This window comes from Odontesthes bonariensis, chromosome 8, assembly GCF_027942865.1.
Source record: "Odontesthes bonariensis isolate fOdoBon6 chromosome 8, fOdoBon6.hap1, whole genome shotgun sequence".
Lineage (NCBI taxonomy): Eukaryota > Metazoa > Chordata > Actinopteri > Atheriniformes > Atherinopsidae > Odontesthes > Odontesthes bonariensis.
In genome coordinates this window covers 15320131-15337135 of record NC_134513.1, presented here as the reverse complement: position 1 = coordinate 15337135, position 17005 = coordinate 15320131, and the positions used below count along the sequence as shown (strand labels likewise).

The 17005-nt window shown below is 42.6% G+C and overlaps 1 protein-coding gene across 16 annotated transcripts in view; it reads right to left on the bottom strand.

Annotated features, from left to right (window-relative positions):
* The window catches only part of celf2 (cugbp, Elav-like family member 2), a 243674-nt gene that overhangs the window by 102886 nt on the left and 123783 nt on the right, over positions 1–17005 (bottom strand). For all 16 annotated transcript variants that reach the window (XM_075471887.1, XM_075471886.1, XM_075471874.1 and 13 more), the window contains one exon: positions 860–1056. In XM_075471887.1, the coding sequence (XP_075328002.1) occupies positions 860–1056 (197 nt within the window). The remainder of the gene's footprint in view (positions 1–859; positions 1057–17005) is intronic.

Sequence of the window (17005 nt, the reverse complement as noted above, 5' to 3'; positions counted from 1 at the left end):
GTCATCTCCCTGATTCGTATTTTGTTTCAAGAGACAGTCTGAAACTGGATGTGTGCTTTACAGTTGGATGGAAGCACCACGTCTCCCCTTCCTGTCATCCTCTCATTCGGTCTCTTTACTTTCATCCCACTCTCCATGTCTCATCTGGAGTGTCATCGGCCCCCACTCCGGTTGATGCCTGTTAATATGGCACCTGCTATTGTCTGCCCGTTCGTTGCTGCCGTCTCTATTGTTTGCTCTCACACTTGACGAATTCATCAGAAGAAAAAAAAAAAGAAAAAAAGAAAGGGAATGAGGGGAAAATAGCTGCAAATCACGCAGTTTCGCACAATTGACTTTGTAAGTCTGGCAAGGTGGTAAGTCTTTGTCTTCAAATGGTGCACGAAATGTCTGTTTGCTCGTCTAATTTTGCACATAAATAATTTGTTCAGCCATTAAACGGCCGGGACGGGGCCCCGATAGCACGACTGCCGTGCATCCCTGAGTGGGGAAAAAGTGGGCTTGTGTTTTCCGCTTGTGCATTTGGATTCATGAACATGTATTGCATTTGTGTCATTCGCACGTGTCTTATGTAAGGAAAACACGTGGCTGTTGTGCCTTCAGGTCAAAGAGAAGAAGGGGGGCATGAGAAAAAAACAAACATAAGGGAAAGAAGGAAAGAATGGAGAAGGAAATGAAAAAAACATGGACACATGCAAACACACAGATATGCCAGCATGCTTAAGGAAAGGGAGAAAAAGAAGGAGAGGAAGGACCATACAAGCAGAAGGATGGAGGACAGGAGTGAATATGAAAGATAGATTGCAGCTAGGAAAGAAAGGAAAAGAAAGCCACTGTGAGTGCGCGTTGGCGTTAGCACCTTTGCTCTGTGGAGGGTTCTGGCTGCGGTCTCGGAGGATGTTGATCTGGTAGACGGCTCCGTACGGCTCAAACAGCTCCTTCAGCTCCTTCTCTGACCAGGAGCGTGGAATCTGGCCCACAAACATCTTGATGGCGTCCGGGTCTGGCTGATCCGAATGCTCCAGCGCCCCGTTCATCTTTCCGGCCGTGCCGTTACTGTTGGAATAAACAGAAGGCGGAACTTTAGAAGCTGTGACTTACACCGCGACAACACATGACGAAGATAACTCAGGAATCATTGTCTCACATCCATTATCTGTTGGAACCGTTTGTGCTTTACTTTTTAGTTTTAGAATGAAAAAAATATTAATCATCTTCTTAGAGAGCTTGGATTAAAGTGATAATCCGGAGTAGATTCAACCTGGGGTCATTTGAACCGTGATATCCAGCCAAGTAGCCCACCCGAAGTTTTTCCGATATTGGCTGAACATCAGCTGAGTTACTGAGTTATCCCGAATAGCTTCGTACAAGGGTTAATGGATCCTGGTCCGTATCTCCAAAATTACCACACTAAAATCACATGCCATGACACCAAACTTCTACAGTAGTACAAATATGGTCTGTACTCACAAAACGATGCGTTTGGAAGTTTGTACATAGTCCAGGAGTTTATTATTATCAACACAAGCCTGATAGCTTCTCTGCAGCTAAAGCTGCGTCGACGTCACTTCTGGGAGCTGGGAGCTTCAAAGTAAGATGAGGGTTGATCTACTACTGTAGACAACAAAGCAAGGCTGCTCAATTTCTCCATTGATAAAATAATTTCACAACTCTACAACATAAAAAATTCATAAAAAAACATGTAGAATATAGCATATACTTTGTTGTCTACAGTAGTAGATCAACCCTCATCTTACTTTGAAGCTCCCAGCTCCCTGAAGTGACGTCGACGCAGCTTTAGCTACAGAGAAGCTATCAGGCTTGTGTTGATAATAATAAACTCCTGGACTATTTTCAAACTTCCAAATGCATCGCTTTGTGAGTACAGACCATATTTGTACTACTGTAGAAGTTTGGTGTCATGGCATGTGATTTTAGTGTGGTAATTTTGGAGATATGGACCAGGATCCATTAACCCTTGTACGAAGCTATTCGGGATAACTCAGTAATTCAGCTGATGTTCAGCCAATATCGAAAAAACTGCGGGTGGGCTACTTGGCTGGATATCACGGTTCAAATGACCCCAGGTTGAATCTACTCCGGAGTATCACTTTAACTTGGGAACACATAGCACCTTTATAAATCCCTAGAGTTCCCAAATGTTTGCACATAGTTAAACCAAACAAAGGACACAGAAAGCTGCATCAAATATGGCCTTGTTGCTGGGCAGCTTTTGGTGCATCAAGTCTTTTCAATCTCTATCAGTGCCATTTGACATCATTTCAGAGTATATATATTCAAAAAGCCCAGATCATGCTGAAAAAATGAGTTGAATTACTTGCTTGTACCTTACAGTAATTGTATGTAATTGCATAAAATGAGGTTTGAGGCAGCTGTAATAATACAAATGAACAGACACCCTCAAGGTTAAAGTGGCTCGACGTTCTGAATCCATAAAGGAAACATTTTGCACAGCTCCTTTCGTTCATCGTAACATTTAAAAACCACAGGATTTACATTTGGACAAAGATCCTTTGTATGTAGGAACAAGGGAAAATACCACCCATGAATTTTCACTCATACTGTATCTCAGGGAAAAGCTTCTAAAAACAACCTTCAGACCATCACAGTGGCGCCGAAACTCAGAGAAAGCCACAGTAACAAAATGTTCTCGGGTGCCTTGGCAGCTCCTTACTGCTGAGTAAGACGGCCTTCAATTCGGGTTTTACAGTCTGATATCCCTGAAGCTTTTTTACATTTTGTTTTTCTTTTTACACATACTGACCTGACACATCAGCTAACTGACATTTCATTCTGATGCTAAATGTGGATTTTGGATGGTACAGATACAGCGATGCATCTTGAGGGTTTCGGTAACTCGAGATCCGATTCCTCTCGTTTTACAGCAGAACAACAGAGACGACAAACTCCATCCACGACGTTTCTTTGGCTTTTTCTCCCACACAAGTCATGAAATATGATGAGAGATACTTTCAGAATGTATGTGTGGCTTCCGGCGCGTGTTTGTATTCATGAATGGATGCTGCGTAAGATGTGCGTAGCGTGTTAATGCGAGCTTTTTGTGCGAGAGATTAGGTTGCTGAACCAGTACAGTAAACCTCCAGGCCCTTTAAAAGGACCCAGATGCTTACATGCTGATCAGTCTGGTTATATGTCCACATCTGGAATGCATATGAAATGGAGGTGAAGTGCTTCTACCCTTTCTCACTGCAGAGCGGCAATACTTATCTTCCCAAAACACACTCGTTGGGCCACACGTTTGGAATGCTAACTCGAGCTGGTCCCTTTTTTTTTTTTTTTTCCTGGTGAATAAAGCAAAGTAAAGGCTTTCAGCGGCGAGGCCTGATGGAGATGAGTATGCACAAGATAGCGCGCGACTATGTTTTGAACAATCACGCGCACACGGTTGCAAACGCACACACTGCCATCAAGGCCTGTGGTCCATTGAAAATGGTTAAGAACCAATTTGATGAAACCAAAGTCAATGGCTGCGCTGCTTTATTGCTCCGCTTTCCCTTTTGTTATTCTCCACAGGAGAGAGAAACGGCATTATCTTAAGAAGCGAAACAAAAAACAAAGCCAAATCCCAGCCTCGGCTAGCTGACAACACTAATGCAACATTATAAAGCTCAGCAAGAGAAAAAGAGAAAGAGTGAATGAAAGAACGGGGGGGAAGAGAGGGAGGGGGAGGCAGATGTAGAGAAAGACTGGGAGGGAGGGAAAAAAAAACATCCAGACCTTTGAACACGGGCCATCCATCTTTTGCAGAAAGAGCCAAGGCGCTCGGCAGAAACGCCCAATTCTTTAAAGGACTTAAAGGACATGTCAAATAAAAATGCCAGAACTGGAGACGGAGTCAACAAGCCAAACCAGTGCTAACAGTCCTCAGGTCAATAACAACTCCTTGCTAAGCTGTCCGATAAATCGCATGGGCCTGAATGCAGAGGGAGCCCCGAGGGTGGTAGCTGTCGGGGGTTGGTGGGGGGGTTGGAAAGGGAGGCAGGGAAGGAAGGAAGGGCAGCGGTGGTGGCGAATGGTTGCTGCCTCTATCTCGGGCTCAGGTTTGGACACAGACGGCGAAGACGACTGTCCTGGTTGAGCCTCCACGGTCGCCGGGTTCAGACTGGAGCACATCATGCCTTCGCCCTCTGACACTCAACACGCACAGTTGAGGTTTGTGTGAAAGAAAAAGGAACAGAAGAAAGGGGAATAACTGGATACAATCCCTCATTGTTGGCCGTTTGTGTGAGGCTTGTGAGGACTGAGCGAGTCCAGCGGGCAGACTATACAATAGCCGGTGTCAGAGGAGCGCCTCCCTCGTCCAGGACACTGTCCGCCCTGTGCTCCCTCCACCATTCACTCTGCCAGCTAAGACAATGAATAGTTTTACACTGGAAGCCGTAAGGCATACGAATGCTCACAGAGCTGTCTTGTGCAGATTGCATGCTCTGTCTTTTCCTGAGGTGGTTGGAAGTATGTGACTCTCCTTACTATAAAGGAATGAGTGCCCCTGTGGCCAAGACTGACAAGGTGTTATTGGAGGCAGACTGAGCCTCAGTGTGAGCGTGCACATGCTTGTGCGAGTGTGTGAAGCTCAGCAGGAGAGTGTCCTGGGGCTCGGATTAAGTCGTTGAGTGGATCCACTCCTGCCATAGCCTCTCCATCTCCCTCCTTCATTCCCACTTCTTCCGCTTCTTTTCTATCTCTCCCTCTCAATTTGAGCCAATTGTTTGCCTTAATGGCTTAAGTATTGCTTCCATCACTCCAGTCTCCCTGCAGCACGGGGCCATGACTGAGGGCTGATCTACACTGAGAGCGCGTATGTGTGTGTGTGTGTGTGTGTGTGTGTGTGTGTGTGTTCAGCCACACTGCGAGAAAGTGTCTGGAAAGGTCTTTGAAACAGCTGCTAAGCGCCGTTATTCCCACACCTCACACTGACAGTAGACCGCAAGCTTGTTCAACCGAACTACAGCTGCACCGTATTGACCATAAAACTTTATGGTGGTTATCTCTTTATTCTTGCGTCATCTTCGAAGCTCCTCAAAACTTCCCCTCTGTAGAAAGAATTGTTCAACATTTTGGAAAGACTAATTGGCTGAAGCTGAAGCAGTGTGATGAGAAAATCCATATCAATCCATGTCTGTCAGGATGAGCCTAGCTTAGCGTAAAAACTGAAGGGACCTGGAAAGGCTATGTTTCAATTAAAAATAGGTTGATTTTTATATTGTCTGCTTTACAAGTACCACAATGTTAAAAAAACGTATGGTTTGATATGATGTAATATTGCCAAAACTGCCACCTTAGGTTCATTCTAACATGACAGAGTGTGAAGAGTTGTCTGCCCCTCTGTGTTATGCTTCAGATGGACTATGCACTCCGTGCCCATTGTCTGAGATAGGCTCACTCTACAGCATCAATAAACTATGGCTAATAGATGGATGGACCTCAAGTTCTGCACTGGAATTGTTTCTTGGCAAACCATCTATCATACATCCACCTGGTAACCTTAGTGTAATCAGATTGCTCCCCTACCAATGTTGTCATTTTCTTTTTTTCAGAAGACACACACAGTGTCAAAGAGCAGCTAGTTAGGATGAATGAACATCACAGTCTAAAGGCTGGAAAACGGACTTACTTAGACCCCTCTGTCAGTTTCGGCACATATAGGGAAAATATTATGTCAGTTGGGACGTGTTATGATGGTCAGGAAACAAGATTTCTTGAAAAGAAACTGTACCAGAGAGCCTGAGATTCTTAGAAATGAAACTAAAAAAAACAGGCATTCTGCTTCTGCTAGACAAGCAACCATCAGATAGAACTAGCCTGAACATATGGAAACACGAAGATAAAAAAAGCTCTCTCTTTAGCTACTAAATGCTAATATACCAACAAATTGCAAACCTTGTCATCTTTCTGTTAAGAGCTGGTAATTAAAGGCGAGCCTAACCAAATCTGGACTGAACATAAATCAATTTAAATTAGATTCAAACCTGTTAGTTTGACTGTCGAAATTCTGAAAGTAGGACTAACACATCCAGAGAATGCAGTTGGACGTCGAATTACTCGGGCAAGTCAATATACATCTAATGGGACTCAAACTGGCCGAGGTGCTCTGTGTACACCGCACAGTTGCTGCCCCAGGTTTTGACCTTGAATTAACAGAGGAAGCTGGTACACAGAAGAAGAACAACTCGGTAACAACAGATAGCGGCTACAAGAGATGGCGTGCATTCAGTTTGTATAGCACAAAAACAAAGTAAAGTGTAAATGTACAAAATGTACAGAGCTTTAAAACTGTTCATCACTCAATATGGTATCAATCAGCCGCCATTTGTCATTTGTGTTGATCTGTGAAGTAGTGGGTCAATTGGAAAAAAAACCTCAATTCTATCAAGCTGAAAGGTGTTTATCACCGACTACTATCGCAGAGTCTGACATAGTTCTGTCAATAAAATGACTCCCCTCCTGTTATTGTATCCTGGGACCAGGACAGTGATCCAATTAAATGACCTTGTCAAGCTATAACTGCAGCTCAACTTAACTGTGCCACTAAAAAGCTCCGTAGAGTTGAGGAGATCTGCTCGGTTAGGTGGAAATGCTCTTGCTTTGTCACTAGTGGGGGACAGAGAGTGATATAGAGTTTTCAATCGCTGATGCTGATATAGAACGAGGATATGATGTTGTCTTTATTTCATTTCACAAAAAAACCCCCAAAAAAACCAACAAATAGTAATAACGAATGAGACACAAAATTTGTGGACTTAGACAAAAATGTTTTCGGCTCGTCTCGCCTTTGCTTAAACTGATGTTTTGTTTTGTCTTAAGTGCACTTGTTTTAAATTAGAAATAAAAAAAAAAAATGCAGCTAAATCCAACGTTAATCAAAAACATTCCCCCAGCAGTGACACCGACGCGGTTGCTCGCAGTGCAAACGTGTCTGCGTTCATTATTTTTGTTTACTGGGATTGTGAAATAATTGCGAGCCAATGCCAATTACCAGAAAAAATGGCAAATAATCGTCCTTTCCGTCTCAATTTGTCACCATAAGTAACATACATGCCACGATTCCAAGCTGAAAAGTGAAGCCTATGTAGGAAATGCCAAAAAAGGTACTGATCCTCGCATGGCAACCTCCTTATTGATTCTCATTTTTAAATGGCAAACTTTAAAGCTGGAATCAACTCGCTATAGCTGAGCCAAGCCAGTGGGTCAGATCACAATGAAATGACAGCAAATCTTCAGAGCATATGAAGAAATCGGTCCCTTTCAACTCCTGGAAATGCCCTGGAATACATCGATGTAATGGCCAAACTATGTAAATAAAAAAATCACATTGCTTTGCATTGGATTTTAAAGAGGAAATCTGATGACTACATTTACTCCCAGCTATACCCCCCCTGCTGGTCTTAATCGCAGCTGGAGTCCAAAAGGTGGCAAGCCGGGAATGTGCAACATCCGACAGCAGGAAAGAGACAAGAGGGGACGAGCCAAGCGGGTAAAAGTGAGGAGGGGACAGATGCAGATGAACACGGTCTAGGAGTAAGCACAACTCAGAGCTCAGCATGTGTTCCCTCACAATGTGGGCACACATGCATACACACCTATCATACATGCGTACACACTAGGGCTCCAGTTCAGGCTGGCTGCATTGATCCCCCTGCTGCTTCTCCCTTCTGTTTCTGCTCTAAAACACACATCCTCTCTGACTCCCTTAACCCCACAAATACAGCACACAAACCCCCCCCCCCGAACATGCACACCGACACACACTTCGGTGGGTTCGCAGAGGGGCCGAGCTGCCACGCGATTCTTCTCATTGGCAGGATGTTCGCAGGGTGTGCGACGTTCCCACAGGGGAACTAATCTTGTTGACAAGCAGAGTGAGAAACATCAGTTCCCACCCAAGGGAGAGTAGCGACCGAGGTCGGCTACTCACTCCCCTAGACACACATACATTTACTGAAACACTATCAAAACACACAGAGACGGACCTGAAGAGTGACATCTCCACACAGGTGGACGGATTCCTACATGATTCTAATGCAAACACAAACAGACTAAGTGGAGGAGGCTGAAATAAAAACAAGTATATACTTATACAAGACGTAGTTGTCCATAATTCTTTTTATTAGAAATAATGTCATTCGAAACAAACACAAATGTGGCGTTTTTCTTTTACACGGCAATGTTTGGTTTGATATATGCTGGGAAATTTGAGATAAATTTTGACAGGTTCGCAAGCCGCTTGGCACGGAGCATAAAATAAATCTAATATGACTCAAGAAAATTGCTAAACAGACTTTTTTTGTGTAAAATAGTGCAGTTTTCCTTACATCATTGGACAAAGCATGCATTAGAGAGCATCTCCTATCCTAGCACTTACCCCGTACTTCCCTACTCCCTCTACTGCACTTTATCGTTCTGTACTTCCCTCTATGCCTGCACTCCATCTCTACTCTGTCACCCCTGTCACCCCTGACAGAGTCTGACTCGGGGTTTTCCTTCTATGTAGCTTATGGTTAGCTTTGATGTTAGCTGTAATGTTACATCCCCCATTTGTCAAGTCGCTTTGGATAAAAGCGCCTGCTAAATGCATAAACATAAACATAAGTCTGAATAAAAAGTATGATGACAATGGAAACAAATTAATTATACATGCATAGTTTCAAAGTTTCTTTTATCCATGTAAACAAAGACAAAGTTATTTCCTCAGAGTGCATTCTTTAGTGCTAATAACAAGCTAATTTACAAGTCGATAACTTTATTGTAGGGGTCTACTGGACTCGAGCTTCATTTGCTTTATGTACCACATGCATTTTTCCGATTCCGTACATTGCCTCAGTGCCTCTTGCAACCGTTTTAGATACTGCCTCTTTAAGACCTTCTCCTGAAAAGCTTAGTGCTCTCTGATTGGTGGGCTGATTGTTCAAAAATGGCAGCGTGTGAGGTAGCTGCTCATTCTTTGTTTTAGGCTCACAAAACTAATCACTTGCCATGCATTAAGCAAATGTGTTTCATGGTGCTGTAGATGAGTAACACAAGTAAAGACTGAACAACGAATGAGATGTTATCATAAAAACCACAAGATGCATACTATGGGCTCTGTTAAAGGAGGAGTTGAAAATGCCCTGATTAACATGGTGCACAGGAACTTAAACTGAATGCACAAGACTGTCCTGAAAAGGATGAATTAATCACACAAGACTAAATGCACAAGTACACATCCCGAAACACACAAACAACTAATTTCGTAGGCCTGAATGCTTTCTGCTGCTGCATCAAACCGTAAACAAGATTAGCAACTTTAGCACAGTACACACAACACAACAGGCTTAGTTTTTTTTCCTCCTCAGAACCCCAGTCTGTAACTGATTTTTGTCGTCGACAGAGTGAGGATTAGTGACTCAAACTAAATGAGTGGCAGGCGGAATTATTTGGAACACTTTTAGTTATTTTCTAACTGACTTGCAGTGAGGTAAACTGGCTCCCGGGGGCCCTGTATGAGCCAAACAAAGGATTGTGGTATAGCCTGTGATTCACTTGAACTTAACGATAAACAGTATTCCACCCACACAAGGTACAACTCTGGCGCAGTGTATACAGCACATTACATATATTCATTATCAATATTCCTCTGCTGCAGGGGGGAAGAGAGGGCAGCTTTGATGGAGTCACTCCGTATGAATAACTGTGACCAGCTGAAAAGGCTGCGTCTGTGTGAGAATGTATGATTGCCTTTATGAGTGCGAGTATATATGCATTTGTGGTTGCCATGGAGACGTGGCAGTACATGCGTCGCAGGGAAACGATCAGATAAATGTCATAGCAACTTAATGAAGCTGCACTGGTGCCCCGACGCTCAGCTAGCTCGGCGCTAACGAGCTACCGCACAAAGCCGCTCGCTAATGAGAGGAGAGACACACACACACACACACACCAAGTGAGATTCGTCTCATTTTGCTTGTTTTTTCACATCTTATATTTTCCCGCATGTGTAAGAAAGTGGAAAAGCCCAGACTTTTCTAAGAATTAAAGATGCCTTGTTAGATGCTGTAGGCTGCTGTAGCAGTGATATGGATGCTTGGATTACGCTGACAACGAATGATAAAAAGCTCCCAGCCAAAAAAACACTACAGTGCACTTATGCGTGGGTACATCATGAAAAATGGCCGTACTAATTAAGAGGCCAAGCTCATTGAACTATACGTCACATTCTTTATGATCACATCTTAATGTAAGGAAGTTATTCAGTCTGAATTTTGCTTCCTAAGAATAAAATAAAGACACCGAATGATTGTTGTTAATGAAGACAAAAAAAAAAAAAGGAGATAACCAGGTGGGCAGAAATGAAGTGGATTGGAACAACAAAGTGCAAATATAACATGGAGAAAGCTCATCCCAGCATTTAGTTAAGCCTTTTTTTCTTAAGGATTGCTGCATCACATACGATGTGACATGCTCATCTTGAACAATATAAACGCGACTGGAAATTTCTTGTATGTGACAGATTACTCCACCGAGACGCAGACGTGCACATCTTGACATCAGTGAAACGATGTCAAAATCTTTCAGCTAAAGACTTTGAGTTGAAGTAACACGAGAGAATCTGGCAAGTTCTTTGCTCTTTGGCTCTCACCACTGTCATAAAAACAAATCTCCGTGTGAGCCCTACGCATGTACAGCCATAGACGTGAGTTTGTCATGTTGAAGACACCACAAAGACGCCACCAAAAGCCCGTAAACATGTCAATCGACCGTAAAGTAACACGGTGTGGTGTGATGCTGGAAACCAAAGACATGAACTGCTTCAGGCCAGGAAATGTGCATAACAAACGTCAATAACAAACGTCAATGTGCCCCCAATACGAGTTTTAAGGTTCACAAACATCTCTAGCGTAGCTTTTTTTGGAAACCCGCGTTAATCTGTAACATCAGCAGCGTGGTGCCTTGGCAGAGACAAGGAGCAGTGTCATGTGTTTTTATGCTTCTTTTACGGTCTTTCATGGTCACTGTGCTGGCCAGAGATGTGCCCATTATGCTCCATTATGGCTCAAATGGACAGAGAAACTACATTTTTACCCAATCCATCAGCAACTGCTGATTGACGTCAATCCCATGACAAACACGCTAAAAGGCCAAAAATTTAAACTTTATTATGAGCTGAGCAGATTGAAAAACGTTCTGATTTATCAGGCTTGAGTGATGCTAAACTTTCCTGCAGTCAGATCATTTCTTGTGTGCTTAAATCCTGCGCCAGGATCACCTTTAACACCTTTGCGCTTTTTTTCTATACAAACACCCTTTACAACAATTTTTCAACATTAAACAAACTGGCACTCTCACAAATAAATACGCTGTAAATGTGTCACCTCCGAGAAACCCAAACGAAACACTCAATAGTGACATTAAAAATTGTTATTTGGATAGTTCCTCTGCCTACTGCTCCAGTTGAAGGTTTTCCCAACAAACAGCATGTCACCGATGAACAAGGCTCTTTCAAAGCGAGCTCATATCTTATTTCACCGTTCGCACCCCTGTTTAAATGTATGCACGGTATTTATGTTTCAAAATGAAACCCGAGCTGCGCATTAGTCAGCACATCACATCCTCACATACACGCGTACATGTTGAAGACTTTCATGTACTCCCAGGAGTCTTGAGGAGAATCCACCACCCCCCCCAAAAAAAAAAAAAAAAAAAAAAAAAAAAACACGGTAAAGAACACATGCGGAGGTGGTGATCCACTTAGAGCGAGTCGCACTTATAGTGTGGCTGAGCCAAGAACTCCAGAAAAGTGCAACACTGTAGTTGTGACTGACTCTCTGCACATCTAATCCTTTACCGATTGAAGACTTTTTAATATAAAAGAAGCTAAATAGCATTTAACGAGTGGAAATTATGCCCACTTTAATTCACCTTTCATCGTCTAAATGTACACTAAATGCACCAAATGTTGGAAAGGCTTCGATTTTTTTTTTTCGCAATTCCACAGCTGATGAGATCTGATTACATTTGAGCGTGCATGTAATAGCTCATACAGCATAAGGCATGTTTCAAAAGATTACCAAGTCACTGTAACAGACTAATAACACAGCGTCTGCATCAACTTTCATAACTAATTCATTTATTTTTTAAAGTTGCGTTTCAAACAAGAAAGTGTTATTCTCAGCCTTTTTTTTTTTTTCCCCTTTTAAAATCAAGGCACATTTTTACTTTAGTTTGTCTTAAATAATATACTTTCACTTAGAACGGTAGGGTTTTGAATAATTGAACTAAAGGAGATGAAGATGTCTCAAAGGGAGTGGGGTTGTGTTTTATAAGCTCACAAATGCTCTCTGAAATAAAAGTACAGTACATTTTCTAAATACATAGAAAACACACAAACGCACAAATCGCATCTGACGTTATACATTTGTAACTCCTCTTTCTTGCTGTGGCTACTAAATATTGTCGTTCTTTTCTTCCGCTGTTGCCTTTTGCACACTGGAGACCACTTATTCAAAGAGCCTATCTTATGCTTACTGGGTTTAGTCTTTCCTTATGTTCGTCTCATCGCTTTCTGTGCATCTGAAAGTTTTTGCATCCTGTAGAAGACACTGCTTCAAAACTGCCACAATGGGAGTCTGGGCTCCTCTTCCTTTACTTAATGACATTATGCGGTGTGGAACACATTAACCAAGAAATTAACAGTTGTCTGGCAAGCCACCGTTTTTGACCAACAAGCTGATCAGTCAGAGCAGCTGGGACTTTTCAGAGGGGTGTACTATGTAAATCATGAGAAAAACAACACTGTTAAACCTATATAAAGTTACGAGCCTTTGACTTAGCATACTGTTGGCTCTTTAAAGCAAAAAAGGTACATTTTGCACGAAATCATACGTTGAATGCACTGGAGAATATGAATGATTCTCCCACAAGCAGCAGCAACATGAATGAGCAAGTTTGATAGAGTCAGTTGGTTTGAATCTTTTAAGGGCTTGGATACAAATATTGCATGCTCGCAGCTGTTAGTGTAGGAGTGTGGGTCATAAGTTCAGGGGAGAAAATAGTGATCTTTCTCGTGAGGCTGTATATAAATAAATCAAATCGCATGCACATGTGGTAGCCAAGTTTGGTCACACAACTTCTGCTGATGATGATAGAAATGATGATAAAATTCTAGTATTTTCAAAGCAGGGCCTTATTTTCATAATGTTTTGGAGATCAGTCATTCAGAAAGACAAAAATCTATTTAGAACCCTACTTAGAATGTAGCCTGCGTGACGGTAAAAGTGCTCGTTTTTTTGCCATTGAAAGGCCGACGTATGCGATCGAAGATAAACTCCGACATCGTCACCCCTGTGGAATTTCAACGCATGGCAGTTTTCCAGCTGACAGGCATATTCTCCATATCACATATGTCTGAGCACGTCAGCTTGTTTACATGCTGAGCCCGACTTTGTGAAAACCGATAAAACTTCTGCTCCAAACAGTGAAATCTTGTTGATTTCCAAACTTGGAAAATATCCATTTTTGTCCACAGATGAGAGGAATCCCAGCTGTGGAAAAAACAACTTATGAATCTGCAGCTTTGATAAACATTGCTGTTCTGGAGATAGTGTTTCACCTCCCTAAAAAAAAAAAAAAACTAGAATAAAAGACTGAGACCAGCTAGAAGAAAGCCTATCATCTTATGCTTGCAGCTGGAAACAGGTTTTTAAAAAAAATAAAAAATTTTAATTAATTTCTTACTTCAATTCTTTCCAGCACGAGCAGGTGCAAAACAAGTGCTATTCACTTGCATGTGCAGTAGAATACTACGTGTCAGTGCTTAGGTCAGCCAAAAGTCAACTGGATCGTGCAATAGCTTAATACAAGCAGCTGTTGAACATATTCAAAAGATTTTAATCCCTTCTGAAAATTTGGACCCAAATAACTCGGAAAAATAGTATGCAAGGTTAAAAAAAAAAAAAAAAAGCCAGAATTTTCCTTCAATGTTTTGCCATTTCTGGGCCTGTAATTCGGAAAACCATCTTTAGTGTTTTCCCTTTTACTCTGACAGCGTAGTTCCTGGAATAATCTCCCTAAAATTATGCTTTCGAGCTCACATCAGCATGACTGGGCATTTATGCATGTGTGTGTGTGTGTGTGTGCACGTGATAGAGGGGAAGAAGGGAAAAGGAATTAAATCATCTTAAAGCCTCAACACCAGATTGGTCAAATCCAGGCAGCAGCAAAATTTCTCCCTAATCTTCAGCACACTTCCCCTCTTCTTCATCCCCCTTACCTCCTCCCCTTATCTTGTTGCCATGGGAACAGCGGTGTTGAAGGGCCAAGGGGTGAAGGTAGTCGCGGGGCATTGTTGGGTAGGTGGGCGCTTCTTTGGATGACAGCTCTGTAAACGCACACACAGCGTCACCCTTGATTCTTTGTCAGATTTCTAATGTGTCACTCGCCTTTTGTCCCCCCCCCCTCCCAACTCCTCTTATCTACTGCTGGAAAAAAAAAATAAAATAAAAAAAGAGAGAGAGAGTCGCTGCTCCTTCATCACCTTCTGCTACTCTCTCTCAATCTCTCATGTTTGCAGTCTTAATGAGAAACAGCTTGTTTGTGGTGTGAGTTTGCGTGCGTGCCTGCACGGCCGTGTGATGAAATGGCAACAGCTCTGATTGTCTGGCATGCCGCTGCGGCTGCATTCTGCCAAAAGTCATCATCCGACTCGCCGACGGGGATGATGGCCCATTTGACTAATGCTTCTCCACAAAACAGGCCAACAATGCTGATCCAACAACGTGAAGAAAGAATGGCTGGGCGAGGGTCATATCAGATTGTTACCAGTTCAATTCAGCCGATCCAGATCTGGGATGCAGGGGCAAAAAAAAAAAAAAGTCACCCGGGCATTTACAGCATCCTTTGCTTGGGCGCTTTCGTTTGTGCTTTTATTTTGTGTGCCTGAGCAACATGTAACACCTCCACCACTGTGCCCTGCTTGAACAATAAATCCCCCCGGTGTGCTCATGCACTCTGGTCGTGACACCTCTAAAGGGGACAAGTGAGTAGAAAACCACAGGGTGGTGACAGGAAAAAAAAATAAAAAAATTGGTGTGATAAGAGCATCTGAGGGAGACAAAGGGGAACAGCAACTGACGTTTTGTGAGTGATTTAACAACATAAGTGTATTTGCTGAACTGGCTTCAGCACAATTGTGCCCCATTGTGAGCAAACCACTATGCAGTTTGCAGTACAAAGGTTACAAAAGCCTGTATATTACCTCCATTAGTATTCGGATGGGCTGCTATTTTCATATATGGTGCCAATAAAACTACTAAAAACGGGTTGCAGAAACTGTCCATGCACCTGTTCTCTGAGGGTGTTCAGCGTGTTCCAGTGGAAAAGACAGGTAGAAACCACCTCTGACACTTTAATCAACCATTATTACTACTCTCTGTGCACACACACACAGAAACACCACATGACCTCAGAGGGGAGGGAGTTGTTGTTGTGATGGAGGAGTGGATGCTGGGAGCTAAAGCGAATAGGTGAAGTTGAACACGGTGGAGACAGACAGCCAGAGGAAACCTATTTGTTGGCTGGCATGGGAGGGCAATGTTTTTCTATGTGTGTCTGGATGGTCAGGGGAGAAAAAAAAAAAAAAGAAGGCCAACGCCGCTGAGAAGTTACTTTTCTCCGCGAGGGAACATCTGTAAGCTCTTGTTCGCACTGTAATTTGCCTCGTAGATCATTTCACAGTGGTTGCAACTGAGTGCGTTTGTGTGTTTGACCTCAGGCTCCCTTTAAAGACAAAATATAACTGGGGCATTTTGTCGGCATGCACAACACATTCTTTAGTGCAGCGTGTCACAAACACACACACACACAATCTGCACCGAGCGATGCAGACTGCTATTCAGCTGCTGGCCAAGTCCATTGACTCCTCTCCTTTCATTTTACCTCTAAACATTTTTTTTTCCAGTGATGGACTAGGCGACTTTAAGGTATTTTTCTGTAACCTACTGAAAAAAAATGGCAAACTTAAACAGAAATACCCTTCAGCCTTTCAATATTGAATAAATATTAAGTCCAGTTTGAGGAGTTTTAGTTCAAGTTTAAAGTCACCTCGCGAACTTCTGTGTCATTTTAAGTCTGAAGTTGTGTAGGTGCAATCCCAATCCTCCCCATGATCGTACCCCTCCATTTTGGAAAGGAAAGGTACCCCCTTTCCTTTTAGGGATCAAGAAGTAGGTGCTATCCAGCCGTTTAACTGGAAGACTGGGGAGCATTTAGATGGCTAAATGCCCTCTACTTTTTAATCCCCAAACGAAAAGGGCAGCCTATGACTAAGGATTTGGGATTGAGCCTTAGTGTCAGGAGTCAAGTGCTGTCAAAAGTTTGTGCTCGAGTCCAAGATAAAAGTCACTGCCAAGAGGAAAACGACTCGCCTATTCAAGAACTTGATGTGCGAGTCATGTCTTAAATCAGCTGGTTTGAGTCCAAGTTTTGAGTTCAAACAAGTATCAACCTCGTTGGTTTCGAAAACACCCCAAGTAAATCACAATTTACATGTCAGTAAAAGACAAGTTCAGCTCAAGTCTGCAGTTCTGTTGGAGCAAGCCAAAGTCAGGTCTCAGTTATTGAAAAAGCAGGAGTGTAACAACTTGTAGTATTCTCAGTTTATTTTCCTTTTTTTCACACTTTTTAGGAATACATTTCGGGATAGAAGGTTTTTACTTTGAAGTCAACCCAGAGATTTGAGAGAAATTTTCTAATTACCCTAAAGAGGTTGCGGTCCCTTTATTCGTTGTTAATTAATAATGTTTTCCGCATTCAACTCTTTGGACTTTCATAGAGTTCATCCAGCTTCTGCCTCTTTTGCTCTTAACATCCTTTCCCGCCTTTTTATTTGTCTGATTCCTTCAGTGTGGCGTGAGTTTTAAGGAGGAAATCACTTGCACATTTACTCAATAAAATGCAGCGTTTCGTACTCCGGGTTGAGTTTAAAGACGAG